General features: G+C 39.5%; 2 protein-coding genes across 13 annotated transcripts in view; one reads left to right on the forward strand and one right to left on the reverse strand.

Moving 5' to 3' along the window:
• The window catches only part of LOC126356142 (bromodomain-containing protein 8), a 482,606-nt gene that overhangs the window by 289,976 nt on the left and 169,959 nt on the right, over positions 1-22,671 (forward strand). The gene's annotated exons all lie outside the window — the stretch shown is intronic.
• LOC126356145 (retinol dehydrogenase 14-like) overlaps positions 1-22,671 on the reverse strand; it is a 262,668-nt gene that overhangs the window by 8,070 nt on the left and 231,927 nt on the right. For 2 of the 3 annotated variants that reach the window (XM_050006882.1, XM_050006881.1), the window contains exons 2-3: positions 8,287-8,379; positions 7,944-8,180 (exon numbers count right to left, since the gene is read on the reverse strand). In XM_050006882.1, the coding sequence (XP_049862839.1) occupies positions 7,944-8,180; positions 8,287-8,379 (330 nt within the window). Of the gene's footprint in view, positions 1-7,943; positions 8,181-8,286; positions 8,380-10,793; positions 10,950-22,671 lie in introns of all 3 variants that reach the window. The other variant, XM_050006883.1, reaches the window with a different exon arrangement.

The following is a 22,671-nucleotide window of genomic DNA, read 5'->3' on the forward strand; positions in this document are numbered from 1 at the left end:
TCCTGAACTTATTAGTAACCTGAATTATATTTAGTATTTCTTCGTCATTCGAGATTTTCTGCGCTCCAGCTTCCTTTTTTCATAAAACCCCATTTGTTGCTTTGCTTCAGTAATCCCCCTCCTTATATCTTTCCACTACATTGGCTCATAACTTCCATTAGCTATTTAATTGGTGCTTTCTTCAAAGCCATTTTTGTTGCTTCTTCCTCAATTCTTCTAGACTCCATTTATTTCTGATAGAGCTCTTGATTTTTTTTAAAATCTTGTGATGCACATGGCCAACAGAAGTGTAAGTGTATGGTCAGTGCCTACATCTGGACTTGGACAGCTGTGGCATGATTTTATCTGATTCTTGTGCCTTTGCTTCATGAGTGTGTAATCTAACTGTAATCACTTTTTATCTGGACCTGCACGTGTACCTTCTTCTAAGAGGAACTGCAAATGATGTTTCAGTAGCAATCATTTCATCATGACAGCAAAAATTTACCAAATTTTCACTGTTTTAATTTATTTTTCCCCAGTGCAAGCTTCCTACTGTCTTACTGAGTATATGGGTCCCGTAGCTACATTAAAGTTGCCCATTACTACAACATTATATTTTTTAATCAGTTTCAATAGGTTTTCAGTATCTTCATATACAGTCTTTACTTCTTCCAAGTCATGAGCTCACATTGGGAAATATGTCTGACTTACTACCAAGTCCATAGGTGTACTGAATCTTTTAACCATTATTAACTGGTTGCTGACATTGTAAGTACTGCAAACATTGTTTTAACATTTTCCTCTTATTATAACTGCCACTCTATACTTTCTGTTTTTTTCTCGGCACCATTGTAAATTAATCTAAACTCATCACCATAGAAATCTTTATTTCCTTTGCATCTTGTCTCGTGTAGATCTAATATAGTTATCTCATTCTTCCTCATCTCGTCTTTCACTTCATCCAGTTTCCCTACTTTCACGTTCCCATCTTTGTGGCAGTTATAGAGGGATTTCACATGGTAATGACCTGAGACGCCCTCTTACCTCTCCTGTCATATCTTGGGTTCCAACATCTCCGACCAGTTGTTATTCCCTCATTAATGTCAACTACCATTAATCTTAATAAAAAGTTTATGGTACTTGCAAATTCCATCCTCTCATTTACTATCCAAACATCAGAGTAGAAAATACATTTTGTCTTTTTAAAAAATATGTTTGAACACTGCGCACTGCCATATTTGAGGCTTTTTATTTCTTCTACAAGAGTTGACTGAAAAGTAATGCCTCCACTTTTGTACCTCTTCAACAGTTGGCAGCATTGGTATGTGACAGGAATTGGCTTGTTTCATAGCCTCTTCTCTACAGCTCCAGTTGGCAGGAAGCCTTAGCATTGAACGGTTGTGTTGCTATAGTGTAAAATATGGAACCCTGCGCAGACAGTCGGTCAATGTGATTTAAGCAATGTGCAGTCATTGAATTCCTGACTGCAGAAGGTGTCACCCCAAAGGAGTTGAATCAGAGAATGAAAGCAGTTTGTGGTGATTGTGTTGATGTAAGTACTGTGTGTCTTCATTCTCATAACATGAGAAGAGTTACTGGCAAATTTCAAGTCTGTGCATTTTCATTTCAGGAGTCAGCATCCGGGGTACCCATCATGCACACATCTTCTGATAGCCAAGCAAAGCGATAATGTGACCCACACGTTCTTGTGAAATGTTAATTGGCTTGCAGTTTCTTTCTGAGTAATATGACGATTGTCTTGAATCAATCTGTCAACATTTTGCTTGTGAACCTTGGTGATTGCTGTCACAGGAGGTCCAACTCTTTGTTTGTCATGCAGGTCAGATGTTCCCACCTCAACATCTTTAAACTTACTCACCCAATGACGCACAGTACTCACATCAACACAATCACCATAAACTACTTTCATTCTCTGATGAATCTCCTCTGGGGAGGCACCTTCTCCTGTCAAGAATTCAATGACTGTACGTTGCTTAAATTGCATTGACCAACCGTCTGTGCAGGGTTCCATACTTTACATAGTAACTACACAACTGTTCAATGCTAAGGCTTCCTGCCAACTGGAGCTGTAGAGAAGAGGCTACGGAACAAGCAAGTACCTGCCGCATACCAATGCTGTCAACTGTTGAAGAGTTACAAAGGTGGAGGCATTAATTTTCAGTCAATCCTCATACTTAAAACTCTATGCACCATGAATGCACAATTAATTTTTTGACATATTCACAGAAAATACATTTTACTGATAATTCCTTAACCAGTAAGCTGTACTTCATGTGATGAGGCACTGCTTTTGTATTACAGGTATGTATGTATTGTGAACAATCAAACAAGGCTACTCTTGCTCAGATTTGAGGTGAAAATGCTTTTACAACAGTAGCCAAAAAGTTTGAATCCTGCCTCGGGCATGGATGTCTGTGATGTCCTTAGGTCAGAGCCATTTGAACCATGTGTTAGCATGGCAGTCAGCATCACTTTGGTCTTTTTGGAGGTGGTGAAACCACATGTTTCCACTGCTTGCTTTGCTCCTTTGTCTTGTTGTCACAGTGATATACACAATTTAATACCATGCCATAACAAATATTCTTGGTACCCAAAAAAAGTGAAGCATATCTCTTCATAAAGAATGCCAGTCAAGAGAATCTCGTTATTGTACTGTCGAAAAAGCAGCAGCTAAAAGTATATCATCATGTTGAATTCCATAGGAAGAATTGTACCCCACAATCATTATGCAATCCAGGATTGAAATAAGGTCTCCATCAGTTATAATATACTCTGTCTTTTTTTTAAAATGCAGATCTAGATTTCAGCTGATAGTGCAGCTGTCATCAGTGCATTATAGGTAGCCCTATAAACTCAACATAATTGTAACAACACATATTCCAATATAACTTAGTCATGTAGAAACATTAGTCTAATATTTGTACATGCATATGTTATAATTGAATATTTGTTGTTATAATTATGTGTCTGGGTGCAAAAACTTGAATATGTTAACTGCACTTCAAGGTAAAAGATATGTGTCTGTTTGTCACATTTTCTGCCTTATGGAAGCCTGTAATCAGGGAAAGACTTCTGGGGCACCCGTATTTATTTGCAAACCTTTTTATTTTCTTCGTTTGGGGGCAAAAATATGTACTGCATACTCCTGTCCCAGGCCCACATACTCTTACTCAACAGCATGGGGTAAGAGGACGCAAAATTATTTTTAGAAATTTTTTTAATTATTGTCTAATAATAACTGGGTGACAATGAAACTTTTAAACAATATTACCAAGATTTCAAACTAGGTGCAGCATGCATAACTGATATAATCGTGCTGCAAGTATTTTTTAAATATTTAGTAAAACTACAAATGTGTACCTTTACTCCCTCCTACCCTTCAACCCAGAGCCAAATCTAGTTAGATCAGACAGGCAGACAATGTGGCATAATTTCTCCAGGAAAGAAAAAAACAATACATTTGATTTTAGAACAAAAGCAAAAAACTTTTACCCAGAATCATTGGAAATATACTGGTGAGGTATTGGCTATGGCTCCTCAGTAAGGACTCTTTGTCTGCAAACACAGTGCATGTGCCTATCAGTTTTCAGGAAAACAGGGGAATTAAAATATCCATGTTATTGTGTACAACACACATTTCATCTAAATGTGAGTTCAGCATCACCTCTCTCACCCAGTGACACGTGGTTACTGTCTTGTCATCTATCATCTTTGTTTTGAATGTCTGTGGTCTGAATATCTTTGTAACCATAAAACTGCAATATTAGACTTCTTGTCAAATGTTTACTGCAAGCGAATGAGTGTGAGTAAACTGTGTCAGAGTATAACACGAGAAAAATGTTTCATTTTACAGGTGGTTGCTAAAAATGGGTCATGGTGTCATTACCATTGAATACCCGACATAGGAATGCAGTCCACTTTCCAATATGTCAAATTTCATCATGGTTTTTTTTAGGTGTTAATACACTGCATGAAGTGGTAAGCTCCGAAAGCATAATTTTTATTTGAAGAAGGAATTAAACAACAAATGAGGGAACATTAACACATTATTAACTATGTAGTTACAACTAGCATGTTCTGATGCTTCATAAACAGATATATGGCAAATATTGCATTCATAAGATTTGTACCCATTTCCCTTACAGTGTATACAACATGTTCACATTGGAGTCAGTTAAAGCAAATTCAGTTTTGTTTGTCATTACTACCTATCATTATGTGCTTCTGCTATTTACTGATAAAGCCATATTTACCCAGGAATAAATTAACTCTACTCATATTAACCACTGACCGTTATGGGACAACCCAGATGATACAGCTAAAATACATTTCAATGCTAGTTTCCCTGTTATGTGTAATGCAACAGGATTTGTGATATATTCATAGCCCTCTAATTTTTGAGGAATGGCTGACAGAGCCCAACAACTTGCAGTTCTTGAAAATATGGCATCTGACTAATTAGAAGAGGCTCCATTCACTAAGAGATATGAAAGTACTTCCAGAGTGGTAGAACCCTTCCAGATTACTTAGGTGGCATATTCTCCTAGTTGGTATGCCACTCCTAGCTGTTCCATTATAAGGATATATAACTATTTGAACATAACAAATAAAACCATTAGTCTTTTGTTCATGGGACTGGATAAAGACTGATGCTTACAAAACCAAAGTGCATATGTAAAATTGACTAATGGGTTCTCTCGTGCTCACTGTTAGTCTCATAAAGGAACGTAAACAAGAAGACTAAGTTTACCTGAGAAAACAAAAGTGCAACAGATTTGATTATGGACAAACTGAGAGTTTATTTAAGCTGTATAAAATTTTATGATTAATTGTTGTAAATTTATTGTGGGCATCTGAAAATGTATTATTATCTGTTTCAACCTGACAAATACAAGGACTGTTTAAAAAATATCCAACGTTAATTTTTATTGTTGGAACCAAGAATGGTATCAGAGCATGCACACTCTCTACGTTTGTAGGCTCATGTAATGGGCATGCCTGATTCATTTCACTAATGTGGAAAAAACCAGTCACTGACAAGTGAACAGGTGTAACTGGTAGTCTTCAGATTTTGTGTTGTGGGCAAAATGACAGAAAAAGTGGAATAACGTTATTGCATCAAATTTTGTTTTAAGCTTAGTGATTCTCAAGTCAGAACGATCTCCAAGACTGAACGATCTCCAAGACTGAACAAGTATTGGGGATGAAGCACTGGATACCACACAGATAAAGGAGTGCAACAACTGCTTCAAAGATGGTTGCTCATCAGTGAAGAGTGAAGCACAGGACCCTGGTTATGCAGGACAGATTAAATATGATCAGAGAACTTGCAGACAATATTAAACTTAGAACAGGATCCGGTCATTCAATTTTAGCAGAAGTAAATTTGTTCGGACATTCCATAGGGTATGCTGGATATTGTGAACAATGATCACTGGTGATGAGTCATTCCTTCATGGGTATGACCCAGAAACAAAATCCAGTCATCGCAATGGAAGCATTCATCATAACCAAGACACAAAACAGTGTGGCAGGTGAAAGTCATGCTGAACATCTTTTTCGACTCCATTGGTGTCATCCATCACAAAGATGCCCCAAAAGGTACTAATGTCAATAAAGAGTTCTACCAGAAGGTTCTGTGTCACCTCCGTGAAGCAGTGAGATGCAAACTACCGGGCTTGTGGGTAGCAAGCAGTTGCCTTCTTCAGCACAATAACACACTTGGTCGTCCTTCTCAATTAATTCAGAATTTTTTGGTCAAACACAATATGGCTGACCTAGCAAAACGTGACTTGCGGCTTGGGATCAGATTTGAGAACAGGTAAGACATATTGCAGAATTCAACAGAGCAGCTGTGCACCAACCAAAAGAGGCTTCCCAGTCATGCTTCCAGCAGTGGTAGCAGTGTTGGAAGAGATTCACAGAGGCTGAACAGTCTTACTTTAAAGGTGACCAGAGTCAAACAGTGTCATCTGAATAGAGATTGATTTTATAAATAAAAGTCAGATACTTTTTAACAGCCCTCACAAGCAGCAATAACTGCTACTTAAACATAATTAACAAAAGAAAACTATTTCATGAGAATAGTAAAAAATTACATGCCTTTATCTTTGGACCCATTCAAAATACAGCACATGTACATAAATTTGCATCTCCATAAATAATCTGTAAGCCACTGTGCAGTGTGCGAAGGAGGTTACATTATACCAATATTATCAGTTTTCTTTCCTATCCCATAAGTGGATGCAGTGAGGGAAAAATCACAGTATAATGTCTCTCATCTTTTTCCCACGATCCATACGCAGGATACATATTAGTGACAGCATAAAGGTCACACAGTCCTCTTCAAATAGTAGTACGCTGAATTTGCCCATCAGTGGTTTGTAAGAGCTACATCATTTTTCCTCCAAGAATTCCTATTTACATTATTTGAGTGTGTATGTTATACTTTTCTGTGGACTACACCAACCACTTACAATCCTAGTAACGAATCTCTGATTTGGTTGATGGCAGTTGTCATGCTTACTTGATAAGGATCCAAACAATAGATCAATATTCTAGAATTACTTAAACTAGCGTCTTGTAAAGCCAACAGCCTTGCCACAGTGGTAACACCAGTTCCCATCAGAACACCAAAGTGAAGCGCTGTTAGGTTGGGCTAGCACTCGGATGGGTGACCATCCGGTCTTCTGATTGCTGTTAGCAAGTGGGTTGCACTCAACACTTGTGAGGCAAACTGAGGAGCTACTTGACTGAGAAGTAATGGCTCCAGTCTCAAAAACTGACATACAGCCGGGAGAGCGTTATGCTGATCACATGTCCATCCACATCCAGTGATGCCTGTGGGTTGAAGATGACACAGAGGCCAGAGAGTACCATTGGGTCTTCATGGCCTGTTCAGGCAATGTTTAATTTTTTTTAGTTTCTTTAGCATCTTTTGTGCAATTTCCTTTACAGAGACACCACACTTTATGAGAACCCTTCTAACAAATCTATATCTTATACTCACCTCCCCTAATACTGTACTGATTTTGTGTGATTGTCCCACTTCAAATCACTTCTTAGTATTACCCATAAATACTCATACTATGTGATGGGCTCAAGATGCTCACCACTAATCTTATAATTATATGCAATATGGGTCTTTCTCTTTGTTATAAGCACTGTTATACATTTATCTATAATTAAAGAGGGTTGCCATTCATTACACAAGTGGAATTCTGTCCTTGCCTTTCTGCAGTTCTTTACAGTTTTCCAAGAATTTTCCAGTATTATGTACTAGATTCTATTTGTCAAATATTTGTCTATCTGGTCATATACCTGCAAAGATACTCCATATGATTATACCTTGATCAGCAATTGACAAATGCAGTGCAGTGTCAAATGACTTACAGAAATCTAGGAAGATGGAAGGTACCTGTTCCACCTACAGTCATCAATTACAACATATCTTGTACAAATAAAATGAGCTGTGTTCCACACAAGTTTTTTTAATTTTAATCTGTGCAGATTTTTTGGGAGGGCTTGTTTTCCTGCAGGAACATCTTAATGTCTGAAACTGACCATCACTGTCACCTCCAAAAAAACTGACCTTTCCTTTTGGGACATTAGAACCTCATCAGCAGAGCTACGCATCTACAGCACAGACAGCCATCTACTACTACCTAAAACTGGAGAGACTACAGCTGTTCCAATTGATTTATACAAATAACAAACTCCAAGAAACATTTTGCTTCATAAAAGTCTGCTTTCTATCTCGCGTGACTCATTAAAGAAATAACACTTGTATAGGCAAAATGTTGCAAAAACAGTTTCAGAATCACAATGATGAACATGGTGATTCTTGAATATAAACATGTAACATACTTTATGAAACATATCTTTCTCAAGACAAGCACTACATATCCTCCTTTACCAATTTAAACTACATTACAACTCACCTAGTAATAGAAGTGTTAGAAGGAAAGGTCCAAAATGATTAACATGCATCCCAATTAGTAGATTGTCCTTTGTGAACTTTGGCGGGAGGCCTACAACACCAGCATTATTTACTAATATGTCCAGACAGTTCTCTGACTTTTTTATGTTCTCTGCAAATTTTCTCACAGATGCTAGAGAACTCAAGTCAACCAGATGTAGAATCACATTTTTATTTCCTGTGGTTCTTATAATTTCATCTGAAAATATAAACTAATTCACTTTTCTGTACTTGAGTTTGTTCTTAATTTCAACAACTGCCATTAAATACAATCTCATAGTAAATACAGGAGACAAATGCTGTACCTCTAGCTTCCAGGCCCTTCTGCTGATCACGACAGGCTAAAATTACTCGAGCACCTCTTTTTGCTAAGTCTCTTGCAGTCTCCTTTCCAATACCTTGAAATATAACAGAAAAGGTGAAATAAATGCTTCATCTTCACAAATGTCTTATTTTTCCATTGATACTATTTGGTGCTGATGTATATCAGATAAGTTGTAGAAATTAATGTGTGGATGTAGAATATGTGTGTAAAGATTTTTTATTTTTGTTGTTTATGGAAGCATGTCTAGCGAGTAACATATTTCCTGAAAATCATTTACTAATGTAGGGAGACAACAGTCTTGGCAATGAGGCAGTTATACAAAAGAAGCTTATATGCTACGTAGATGATAAAAGGGTTCTTAGAGCTCCTACAGTCACCATTAAACAACTTGGACTTTTTAAATTCATGTTTACTCATTCCTTACCCTTATTTGCTTTTAAGGTAGATTTAAACATTTTCAAAATTAAAACATTTTCACCTAGTCCTCAACTAAAATGCATGACAAAAAAATGAGACAGCCGGAAGAGGAGAAGGAAATGAATTTAAGCTTCACAGGTTGATAGGGTGTCTGATGTTATTTCCATGATTACAAATTCCAGTGAAATATACAATGAACTTAGCAGTATGAGCCCACTCATCGATACAGCATTGCAACCCCCTCAGACCTGGATGCATGTACTAATGTTGTTGGGAAGAGTGTCATAAAGCCACTGTATCCTCTCCTGAAGCAAGACAGCCAACTGTTGTAACTAGTTCTTAATATGCTGGACATACACTGGGACAGAGTTGACATTTAGCTGGTTCCACACATCTTTTCGGAGACAGGCCTTGGGGATCTTGCTGGCCACAAGAATACCTCAACATCACACAGACAGTTCAGAGAGACATGTGCCACATGTGGGTGAGCGCTGTCCTGTTGAAAAATGGCTCATTGGTACAACTGCATGAAAGGCAACACATGAGAACACAGGATGTCTGTGATGTACCATTATGCTGTCTGAGTTCCTTCAGTCACTGCCAGCGGTGACCTAAAGTCATACAAAATGGCTCCCCACTGCATGATGCCAGGAGTAACACCACTGTGAATCTCCAAAACAATGGAAGAATGGGACCTCTTCCCAGGTCATCTCCATATTCTCTTAAAATTTCCTTTCTAATACTTTGAAATATAAAGGAAAAGTTAAAATAAATGCTTCAGTTTCACTAGCATCTTTTTCTTCCATTGGAGGTGCAGGCATAGGTCTATTTGGTACTAACACCAATGGTCATCCAGGGTAATGCAGAACTGTGATTCATCACTAAACACACTCTGAGGCCATTCATCAGTAGCCTGTGCTTCTCAGTAATGCCACCATTCCAAACGCAGCCTTGTATGTTGCAGTGTTAATGGCTGTCTATGTATGGGCAGTAATCTCTGGTCTGGCTAGTGCTAGCTCCTACCAGTAGAGTGGGATGTCACAGAATGTTGCACAACAGTGTTTGTTCTCAGATGGCAGGCACATATGTGAAGGGGTTATGATGTCCTTCGCGCACAATGCGATGATCCTCCCTTGTAGGTGTCAGACAATGTAGGTGACTCGAGCCTAGATGTCGAGTGTGCCTGCCCTCTCATTTCCGTACAATTCACATTGGACCATCGTCAAATCTGAATGCCCCACAAATCTAAATATTGCACAATTCATCCAACCAGTCAAATGGAGACCTACAACAAGGCTTCATTCAAATTATGTCAGGTGCTGATAAAACTGTCTCATGCAAGTATCAGGCATTTCTGTGTTCTTCACAGTGACAACTCAACACCTAATGATGTTCACATCCCTTACATACTCTCCAAGTCTGGGTAATAACAATAAAGACAAAGAACACTAACACACTCTGGTGGCTGTTCTACCTGTCAAAGAGGATTTACATACCTGTTGATAGTGTGTACATGTAAAAAGTTACACTGGTATGTGACCTTGTTTTCTGCATGCTTCACATTTTTTGGCAGGCAGTGTATTTCAGAATTTTACACACAACAGAGCAAGTTTTCTCACAGTTATTTCGCTGTAGGAGACAGGGACTGATCTTATGTAGATGAAACAAATCATCCTGTCCACCACATTTCAGTGGTGTGAGGTAATATTTTGTGATAACACACCTCAGCAAATAATATGTTTATCCCCAATTAGCCCCACCGTTGACCAGCTTCTAGAATCACCCCTGAACATAACATAACCTGTGCATCATGCTTCCGTGAAAGCAAAAGTCATGCACATCGCTGCCATTGTTCATAACAAAAACTGTAAACAGCGTATATGCCGACGTCTTTCATAAAGATCCTAACCGAAACAATTATGTACACTTATCTCCAGGAAAGGAAACCACATGAAACAGAGTGAAGTACAACACAGTAACACAACAGTCAATGATGGCTATATCACTCAGTACTGGGCTATATCACTCAGTACTTCCAGCTAGGTAACATTGGCTGCAACAAATGATTACCACTTGTAGCCTTCCTAGCTTCTGACTTTATGATTCCAGGGCTAAGCATTGATTGGCCATCTTAAAGGCAACACACTATACTCTACTTCTTTAATCTCCCAAATTGTTGTATCTTGTTTTGATTTTAATCTCTTCAAAGTGTAAGTTTCAGCAAACCTGAAATATGACATCAATATATAATTTATATGTGTTACATAACAATACCAGCTTACACAATTGATTTCGTGACTAATTATAATTTTATTTATATTTTACAGTCATGAATTCTTCTGCACTATAATGACATTTAATTCCCAGTAGTGCTTTATGTTTGCTTTAGTATATCCTTTATATTTCCTCCCATTTTCACTGTAAATTTTCATTAACATATAATAAGAAGTACCTAGTTTCAAGCAGAATATGCTATCACACTCCAGGCTCAAACTATTCGAACAGTGCCTATCAAACAGCAATGAAGATTTACAATAAAACTGGCAACAATCTTAAAGGATTTTCTCAATAAAGCATAAAAATCATTTAAAAAGCCTAAATGTTACCAATGTCTAGAAGAATTCATCAGTTCATATAAATAAAATAATATACATACAATAAGGGAAGTTCTGCCAGAATGTAAATAATTTAGGAGTAAAGGAGACCAAACACTGAACAGTAGCAGCATTGAGTCATCGATAAGCAGCATTTTAGTTCATTTTAGTGTGCCTGTAGACTTGTCGATGACTCAGTGGTCCTATGAGGGGCATTCAGTAAGTAATGCAGCACATCTTTTTCTCAAAGCAAGTTGGTTTTATTCAGTATTCCAATACACCAATTTCCCACTCTATTGCCTATGAAACACTACTTTTCAACATAATTGCCATTCAATGCGACAGCCTTACGCCATCTTATCAGAGGGCCTGTACGTCTGCATGGTGCCGCACTGCTGTTTGACATTGGAGCTAACATCTTGCTGCATCAATAACCTCCCATCATTAATGTACTGCTTGCTGTGGAGTGTGTCCTCCATTGGGCTAGACAAGTAGAAGTCAGAAGGCATGAGATCCAGGCTGTAGGGTGGATGAGAAATAACAGTCCAATGATGTTTTGTGAGTTCTTCTCAGGTGTGCACACTAGTGTGGGGCCTTGCATTACCATGGGAAAGAAGTTAGTTTGCATTTTTGTGGTTACAAACACTCTGTAGTCGTTTCTTCAGTTTCCTGAGGGCAGCACAGCACATTTCAGAATTGATTGTTGTACCATGAGGGATGACATAAAACACAACAACCCCTTCAGAGTCCCAGAAGACTGTCACCCTACCTTTACTGGGTGATGGTGCAGCTTTCAACTTTTTCTTCAGATGAGAGATGATGTGGCACCACTCCATGGATTGCCATTTTGATTCCAGTTTGAAATGATGAACTCATGTTTCATCACCTGTGATGATGCTCGATAAGAAATTGTTATGATCAGCGTCATAATGTGCAAGCAACTCTGTCCTTTGTTGCTCTTTATGGTCTTTCATTAGGCGGCGAGGAACCTAGCAGGTACACACACCTTTTAGTACCTCAGCTGGTGGACGAGTGAGTCAGCAGTACCAACAGAGATACCCAGTTGTGCAGCAAAGTGTGACTATGATCTGTTGATCACCTCGAATGAGAGTATTCACACGTCACAGCTGTGTGTGATTGTCCAGCACATGGGAGATCAGACAGGTTTGCATGACCTTGTTGTGATGATGCAGGCATCTCAACCAATGAGTCACCATGCTTTTGTTCACTGCCATGTCTCCATGGACATTCTGCAGGTGCCTATGAATATCTGCAATGGTCTGGTTTTTCACGAAAAGAAACTCAATGACAGCTTTCTGCTTGGAATGCACCTCCATTACAGATGCCATTTTGGAGGTTGCTAAGGCCACCACCTACCAGAACTTCATGAAACTATAGGGCCTGAAGCTGGAATATTCCATGATGTTCCGCTACAAATTCTGCATTTTTCAACTAAAACTGGCTGAGAAAAAAAAAAAAAAAAAGTGTCACATTACTTATTGAACAACCCTCATACTATTCAGTGACTAGTCTCCTTTGCACATAGATTACATAGAATAATATTTATTTTTATTAATTTAATATATGGCATACATGGCATCACAAGATATAAAAAAATGCATATAAAATACAATTGTTGTATGCTAAAATTACTTGCAGCTATCCACTCAAGTACACATGGGTGTTGTAACGAAAACCCCATTGGATCACTAGCGTATGCTCTCAGTTCACTTTCTTCAGCAAATAAATCTACCAGAACCACTGATTTTTTTCACATTATTTTTGGAATCCTTTACATGTAGAGTAAGACATAACGCTCAGTCTGTGCAATTTCTATTTGCCTAAATCCAACTTGCTTTTGCGGAATAATGTTTAGAATTTTTGGACTAATACTGTTGAGGAGCAGCAGCTTAAAAGAGCTGTTGGTCTGTAGCTTTCTGGCGTATTGTTTCACATGTTTTCTTTAAGTATGGTAACTAACTTTGTATTGTATGAAATTCATGACATGCAGAAGTCTACGTATCCTTCATTATCACTACCAGTTTTGACTTACCACTATCACCCAGTATGAAAGTCATACATCATTTATGTCATGTCATGTCATATCATGTCAATATGACAATAATATTAATACAGCCCCTTCAGAACTGCTCATCATCAGAAGAGGAAACAGTTATCCATACTTAGAAGGTCAACTACAACTACTAGTGGTAATAAAGGGCATATAGACACAGAGCTGCGTATCATACATTTCATAAAGTACTTAACAGCTGTTGGCAACCACCTTCAAAAATGTTTAATTAACTTTGTACCCTTAAGAACTTTTGGTAAGATTCATATTGACACAACATTTGAATAAAACTTGATAAGCTACTTTTGCATTGTTTTATCCCACCAAACAAGAAACTCGGGGTGTACTCAGTCAAAACCTGGTGCTTTGCCTGTCTTGATGTCAGTCATGGTTCTTTGTGGGTTGAGGCAACAGAAAAATCTGTGTTGAGTGGAGTTTCCTAATGTAGTCTACTAAATTCCTTTTTTAATTTGACATGTATAAGGAAAATTCAGAAAGCAAGTTACACACTTTATCTCATGCTAAGACTGTTGCACAAGAAGTGTGGCACATTGTCAGAAGTGCGTACACATTAAGGGTTTGACACAGACATGTTCTACTGTAGTATGGACAACAGATGGATTACAGTGTGTGAGTGAAATGGAACAGCTAGTGGAAAAGTATGGCAGTGAACAGGCCAGTAGAACTCTTGTGGATAAAACATTCAAATTGTACAAAGGCTCACTATCACATTCTGTTAGTATATGTACCAAATGCAATGTCGTGTCCAGCTACATCTACATCTACATTTATACTCCGCAAGCCACCCAACGGTGTGTGGCAGAGAGCACTTTACATGCCACTGTCATTACCTCCCTTTTCTATTCCAGTCACATATGGTTCGCAGGAAGAACGACTGTCTGAAAGCCTCCATGCAAGCTCGAATCTCTCTAATTTTAAATTCGTGATCTCCTCAGGAGGTATAAGTAGGGGGAAGCAATATATTCGATACCTCATCCAGAAATGCACCCTCTCGAAACCTGGCGAGCAAGCTACACCGCGATGCAGAGCGCCTCTCTTGCAGAGTCTGCCAATTGAGTTTGCTAAACATCTGCATGACGCTATCATGGTTACCAAATAACCCTGTGATGAAACGCGCCGCTCTTCTTTGGATCTTCTCTATCTCCTCGGTCAACTCGATCTGGTACGGATCCCACGGTGATGAGCAATACTCAAGTATAGGTCAAACGAGTGTTTTGTAAGCCACCTCCTTTGTTGATGGACTACATTTTCTAAGGACTCTCCCAATGAATTCAACCTGGTACCTGCCTTACCAACAATTAATTTTATATGATCATTCCACTTCAAATCGTTCCGCACGCATACTCCCAGGTATTTTACAGAAGTAACTGCTACCATTGTTTGTTCCACTATCATATAATCATACAATAAAGGATCCTTCTTTCTATGTATTCACAATACATTACATTTGTCTATGTTAAGGGTCAGTTGCCACTCCCTGCACCAAGTGCCTATCCACTGCAGATCTTCCCGCGTTTCACTACAATTTTCTAATGCTGCAACTTCTTTGTATGCTACAGCATCATCCGTCAAAAGCCGCATGGAATTTCTGACACTATCTACTAGGTCATTTATATATATATTGTGAAAAGCAATGGTCCCATAACACTTCCCTGTGGCACACCAGAGGTTACTTTAACGTCTGTAGACATCTCTCCATTGATAACAACATGCTGTGTTCTGTTTGCTAAAAACTCTTCAATCCAGCCACACAGCTGGTCTGATGTTCCATAGGCTCTTACTTTGTTTATCAGGCGACAGTGCGGAACTGTATCAAACGCCTTCCGGAAGTCAAGGAAAACAGCATCTACCTGGGAGCCTTTATCTAATATGTTCTGGGTCTCATGAACAAATAAAGCAAGTTGGGTCTCACACGATCGCTGTTTCTGGTATCCATGTTGATTCCTACAGAGTAGATACTGGGTTTCCAAAAAAGACATGATACTCAAGCAAAAAACATGTTCTACAATTCTACAACAGATCGACGTCAGAGATATAGGTCTATAGTTTTGCGCATCTGCTCGATGACCCTTCTTGAAGAGTGGGACTACCTGTGCTCTTTTCCAATCATTTGGAACCTTCCATTCCTCTAGTGACTTGCAGTACACGGCTGTTAGAAGGGGGGCAAGTTCTTTCGCATACTCTGTGTAGAATCGTATTTGTATCCCATCAGGTCCAGTGGACTTTCCTCTGTTGAGTGATTCCAGTTGCTTTTCTATTCCTTGGACACTTATTTCGATGTCAGCCATTTTTTTGTTTGTGCGAGGATTTAGAGAAGGAACTGCAGTGAAGTCTTCCTCTGTGAAACAGCTTTGGAAAAAGGTGTTTAGTATTTCAGCTTTATGCATGTCATCCTCTGTTTCAATGCCATCATCATCCCGGAGTGTCTGGATATGCTGTTTTGAGCCACTTACTGATTTAACGTAAGACCAGAACTTCCTAGGATTTTCCATCAAGTCGGTACATAGAATTTTACTTTCAAATTCACTGAACGCTTCACGCATAGCCCTCCTTACGCTAACTTTGACATTGTTTAGCTTCTGTTTGTCTGAGAGGTTTTGGCTGCATTTAAACTTGCAGTGAATTTCTCTTTGCTTTCACAGTAGTTTCCTAACTTTGTTGTTGAACCACGGTGGGTTTTTCCCGTCCCTCACAGTTTTACTCGGCACGTACCTGTCTAAAACACATTTTACAATTGCCTTGAACTTTTTCCATAAACAGTCAACATTGTCAGTGTAAGATCAGAAATTTTCGTTTTGATCTTTTAGGTAGTCTGAAATGTGCCTTCTATTACTCTTGCTAAACAGATAAACCTTCCTCCCTTTTTTTATATTCCTATTAACTTCAATATTCAGGGATCCTGCAACGGCCTTTTGATCACTGATACCCTGTTCTGCACTTACAGAGTCGAAAAGTTCAGGCCTGTTTGTTATGAGTAGGTCCAAGATGTTATCTCCACGAGTCAGTTCTCTGTTTTATTGCTCGAGGTAATTTTCGCATAGTGCACTCAGTATAATGTCACTCAATGCTCTGTCCCTACCACCCGTCCTAAACATTGAAGTGTCCCAGTCTATATCTGGTAAATTGAAATCTCCACCTAAGACTATAACATGCTGAGAAAATTTATGTGAAATGTATTCCAAATTTTCTCTCAGTTGTTCTGCCACTAATGCTGCTGAGTTGGGAGGTCGGTAAAAGGAGCCAATTATTAACTTAGCTAGGTTGTTGAGTGTAACCTCCACCTATAATAATTCAAAGGAACTATCCACTTCTGCTTCACTACAGGATAAACTACTACCAACAGCGACAAACACACCACCACCGGTTGCATGCAATCTATCCTTTCTAAACACCATCCATGCCTTTGTAAAAATTTCGGCAGAATTTATCTCTGGCTTCAGCCAGCTTTCTGTACCTATAACGATTTCAGCTTCGGTGCTTTCTATCAGCGCTTGAAGCTCCGGTACTTTACCAATGCAGCTTCAACAGTTTACAATTACAATACAAATTGCTGCTTGGTCCCTGCATGTCCTGACTTTGCCCCACACTCTTTGAGGCTTTTGCCCTTTCTGTACTTGCCCGAGGCCATCTAACCTAAACAACCCCCAGTCCATGCCACACAACCCTTGCTACCCGTGTAGCAGCTTGCTGCGTGTAGTGGACTCCTGACCTATCCAGCAGAACCCGAAACCCCACCACCCTGTGGCGCAAGTCGAGGAATCTGCAGCCCACATGGCTGCAGAATCGTCTCAGCCTCTGATTCAGACCCTCCACTCGGCTCTGTACCAAAGGTCCGCAGTCATTTCTGTCGACGGTGCTGCAGATGGTGAGCTCTGCTTTCATCCTGCTAGCGAGACTGGCAGTCTTCACCAAATCAGATAGCCGCCAGGAGCCAGAAAGGATTTCTTCCAATCCATAGCAACACACATCATTGGTGCCAACATGAGCGACCACCTGCAGATGGGTGCACCCTGTACCCTTCATGGCATCCGGAAGGACCCTTTCCACATCAGGAATGACTCCCCCCGGTATGCACACGGAGTGCACATTGGTTTTCTTCCCCTCTCTTGCTGCCATATCCCTAAGGGGCCCCATTATGTGCCTGACGTTGGAGCTCCCAACTACCAGTAAGCCCACCCTCTGCAACCGCCCGGATCTTGCAAACTGAGAGGCAATCTCTGGAACAGGACAAGCAGCCATGTCCGGCCGAAGATCAGTATCAGCCTGAGACAGAGCCTGAAACCGGTTCGTCAGACAAACTGGAGAGGCCTTCCATTCGGCCCTCCGGAATGTCTTTCGCCTCTTGCCACACCTCAAGACGACCTCCTACTCTACCACAGGTGAGGGATCAGCCTCAATGTGGGAAGTATCCCGTAGTCAGATCGGGGGATGCGTGGCACGAGCTGGCCATCCCCGACAAACCCCCATCCGGACCCCCACAGTGATGCCCATTGGCAACAGCCTCAAGCTGTGTGACCAAAGCCAACACTGCCTGAAGCTGGGAGCGAAGGGATGCCAACTCAGCCTGCATCTGAACACAGCAGTTGCAATCCCTATCCATGCTAAAAACTGTTGTGCAAAGAACGTCTGAACTAATCAACAGAGAGCACAAACAATTCAACACAAAATTTAAACGGTTATTAAAATACAAGATTGCCTAGTAAATGCAGTAATGCTGCTACTTGCGCACTGCTGACACACTGCTCGGCGGCGGAAGGAGACTATGCGATATTACACCATTCAGGTACTAAAACACGATGCTGCAGCTCTCAAATACTATAATATGCCAGAAATTTATGAATTAAACAAAGCAAGTACCAAAATGATGCAAAGAAATTAAGAATTAAACTATGTAACAAATAAGTGAACTAGGAGTATATGACTTGCTGCTGGAAGCTGCTTATCCAACGGCGGCAGGGAGCACACTGTAGTGAAATGGTGCCAGTTTGCCCAAGGTCACACACACTTAACTGATGTTGATAGGTAAGGAACTGATTCACAGCAATCACTGTGTAACTGTCATCGACACTGCTCATTGCTCAGCAGATCTGCATCTCAATAGGCAGTGTTCATCACGTCATCTGAGACCACTTGCAGTATCGGAAACTGTGCTCACACAGTGTTCCATGATCACTGTTATCTACACACGGGCACAATGTTTATGGCATCTCTGGACTTTCTAAAGCATTACTGTGTGGAAGACAATAATTTCCCAAGATGCATCATTAAGCTGATGAGACATGGGACCATAATTTCACACCTGCAACAAGGGCAACACATATGGCTTGGAGACACACCTCCTCACCTCTGTGGAAGAAACGCAAAGTTTTGCCATCAGCAGGGTAGGTTATGGCCATTGTTTTCTTTGACTGTGAAGGAGTTGGGTTCACCGAGTTTATGGCAAAGAGTACAACCATTCATGTCAATTCGTACTGTGTAACACTGACATCATTGCACATTATAAAGAACAAGAAGCACCGAAAATTAAGTGAAGGCATTGTTCTCCATGCAGATAAAATCTTCCACCAAGTGATTTCCACCTTTTTGGTATGCTGAAACAACATCTGGGGTTGGAGGACAACAAGAATTTCCAATGATGAGGATGTTCACATAGTATTTCTCAAATGGATCTGTGACCAAGGAGCAGATTTCTCTCATTGAGGAATTGAATGAATGGTAGAACGTTCTGACCATTGTTTATGAAGAATTGGTGACTAAGTTAAAAATAATGTCATGTATCTGTGTCACTTTGAAATAGACTGTAAGATCCAATTAAAATTACTTGGTCTGCCATAATAATATCTAACATACTTTTTGAAGTCACCTTATGTACCACTGATCCATCAATGTTCTAGAAAGAGAAATAACTTGGAGGGTTATCTGGTCTCTGTAACTAATGGATCTTCACACATGGGGAGACTGTTTCTACCAAACCTTTCCATCGGACTCCACGTTTGTCTCCTTAACTTTTTGGAAATTCAATTTCTCTGTTACCTCCATCCATCTTTCTTTGTCCATATCGTTCAGTTTCTCCAGAAGCTCCTCAGCAATATCAGGATACATATCCACATAGGCATTACAGAGCTCTGCACTTCATTACTCCATCCTGGGAGGTATTCCTTTTGGGTGCCTCTTGGAATCCACTTATAGCTACTGTAATTATGGCACCAACAAATCTGTTGTAATTGTCCACTGTAGTTGGGATTCGTCTAATAGCCTTATCAGTGTCTTGTCAGAAGAAATTCCAATTTGTTTTCCAGAAATGCCACTGCAGTCTTTGAATGGACTTAATTATGGGTATTTGTATTCCTATTTTGTACAGAACACCGTAATGTTAACTATGTGGGAAATCTCAGAGCACTTTATTAGTCATGTGTAGAGATTAAGTTAGGGTACTTATATTAAAAAAACTTGATTTTGGGTTGTACTTTCTGTTCCACACTGCTCATCTGAATATGCTGCTGTCTTTAGCATCAAATATGCTGTTTAGATTTCTCTCTTCAGTCTATATTACAAATTTATCTCTGTTATAATCATTTTTGTCATACTTCTATGTATGGGGACAGTTAAAATCGACCATACAGATTCCAAGATGGTTAAGTGTTGGTAGGCCTTCTTCAGACTAGTGTGCTTGAGGAAGATTTTTATACATTTGTTATTGACATCTCTGGAATTTTTTATGGTGATACTACTCATATCCTTTACAGTGCTAGTACTCATTAAGTTGTCCTCTTCTATGTTGTTGTTGTTGTTGTTGTTGTGGTCTTCAGTCCTGAGACTGGTTTGATGCAGCTCTCTATGCTACTCTATCCTGTGCAAGCTTCTTCATCTCCCAGTACCTACTGCAACCTACATCCTTCTGAATCTGCGTAGTGTATTCATCTCTTGGTCTCCCTCTACGAATTTTACCCTACATGCTGCCATCCAATACTAAATTGGTGATCCCTTCATGCCTCAGAACATGCCTTACCAACCGATCCCTTCTTCTGGTCAAGTTAGGCCACAAACTTCTCTTCTCCCGAATCCTATTCAGTACCGCCTCATTAGTTATATGATCTACCCATTTAATCTTCAGCATTCTTCTGCAGCACCACATTTCAAAAGCTTCTATTCTCTTCTTATCTAAATTATTTATCGTCCATGTTTCACTTCCATACATGGTTACACTCCATACAAATAGTTTCAAAAATAGCTTCCTGACACTTAAATCTATACTCGATGTTAACAAATTTCTCTTCTTCAGAAACGCTTTGCTTGCCATTGCCAGTCTACATTTTATATTCTCTCTACTTCAACCATCATCAGTTATTTTGCTCCACAAATAGCAAAACTCCTTTACTACTTTAAGTGTCTCATTTCCTAATCTAATTCCCTCAACATCACCCGACTTAATTCGACTACATTCCATTATCCTCGTTTTGATTTTGTTGATTTTCATCTTATATCCTCCCTTCAAGACACTATCCATTCTGTTCATCTGCTCTTCCAAGTCCTTTGCTGTCTCTGACAGAATTACAATGTCATCGGCAAACCTCAAAGTTTTTATTTCTGCTCCATGGATTTTAATACCTACTCCGAACTTTTCTTTTGTTTCCTTCACTGCATGCTCAATATACAGATTGAATAACATCGGGGAGAGGTTACAACCCTGTCTCACTCCCTTCCCAACCACTGTTTCCCTTTCATGCCAATCAACTCTTATAACAGCCATTTGGTTTCCATACAAATTGTAAATATCCTTTCGCTCCCTATATTTTACCCCTGCCACCTTCAAAATTTGAAAGAGAGTATTCCAGTCAACATTGTCAAAAGATTTCTCTAAGTCTACAAATGCCAGAAACGTAGGTTTGCCTTTCCTTAATCTAGCTTCTAAGATAAGCCGTAGGGCCAGTATTGGCTCACGTGTTCCAATATTTCTATGGAATCCAAACTGATTGTCCCCAAGGTTGGCTTCTACTAGTTTTTCCATTCATCTGTAAAGAATTCACGTTAGTATTTTGGAGCCGTGACTTATTAAACTGATAGTTCGGTAATTTTCACATCTGTCAACACCTGTTTTTTTTTGGAATTGGAATTATTATATTCTTCTTGAAGTCTGAGGGTATTTCGCGTGTCTCATACATCTTGCTCACCAGATGGTAGAGTTTTGTCAGGACTGGCTCTCCCAAGGCTGTCAATAGTTCCAATGGAATGTTGTCTACTCCAGGGGGCCTGTTTCAACTCAGGTCTTTCAGTGCTCTGTCAAACTCTTCATGCAGTATCGTATCTCCCATTTCATCTTCATCTACATCCTCTTCCTTTTCCATAATATTGTCCTCAAGTACATCGCCCTTATATAGACCCTCTATATACTCCTTCCACCTTTCTGATTTCCCTTCTTTGCTTAGAATTGGGTTTCCATCTGAGCTCCTGATATTCATACAAGTGGTTCTCTTTTCTCCAAAGGTCTCTTTAATTTTCCTGTAGGCAGTATTTATCTTACCCCTAGTGAGATAATCCTCTACATCTTTACATTTATCCTCTAGCCATCCCTGCTTAGCCATTTTGGACTTCCTCTCGATCTCATTTTTGAGACATTTCTATTCCTTTTCGCCTGCCTCATTTACTGCATTTTTATATTTTCGCCTTTCATCAATTAAATTCAATATTTCTTGGGTTACCCAAGAATTTCTACTAGCCCTAGTCTTCTATGTTGCTGTGAATATATGTAATAAGTCCATAACTATGATAACTACAGGTCACAGAACTTCAGTCAGTTCTCACTATCTGCATGTGTCTCTTGAATGGCAACGTTATTGTCTGGGAATTGTGTCAAGTGTGGTGGTTAGAGGCAGGAAACAGGAGATTTTGTCTGAAAGTTAACAAAGTCTTAATTCTTTTTTTGTGTGTGTGAGTGCCTGTTGATGACTCAATGTTTCCACTATCTGGTGTTTTGTCTCCAATACTTCTAATTATTTACATTCAGCTAAGAATTTCCTAACCATGTTGCTGTCTAGAAGATTGCCTGAGTTGTGTTTGCAATTTTATCTACTAAGTCCTTCTATATTTAGCTGACAAATACAGAAAATAGGTTTAATATATCAAGTCTGACTGTATAAATATAGTTTGGAAAGGTCTGGTGGAATGCAAATAATTAAGGAGTAAAGGAGACCACTCAGAAAATGGTGGAAGTGTTGAGTTGTCACAATCATAAGCAAGAAGTGAGCATGAAGCACATCAACAT

The sequence above is a fragment of the Schistocerca gregaria genome, chromosome 3, assembly GCF_023897955.1.
Source record: "Schistocerca gregaria isolate iqSchGreg1 chromosome 3, iqSchGreg1.2, whole genome shotgun sequence".
In the NCBI taxonomy this organism is placed as follows: domain Eukaryota; kingdom Metazoa; phylum Arthropoda; class Insecta; order Orthoptera; family Acrididae; genus Schistocerca; species Schistocerca gregaria.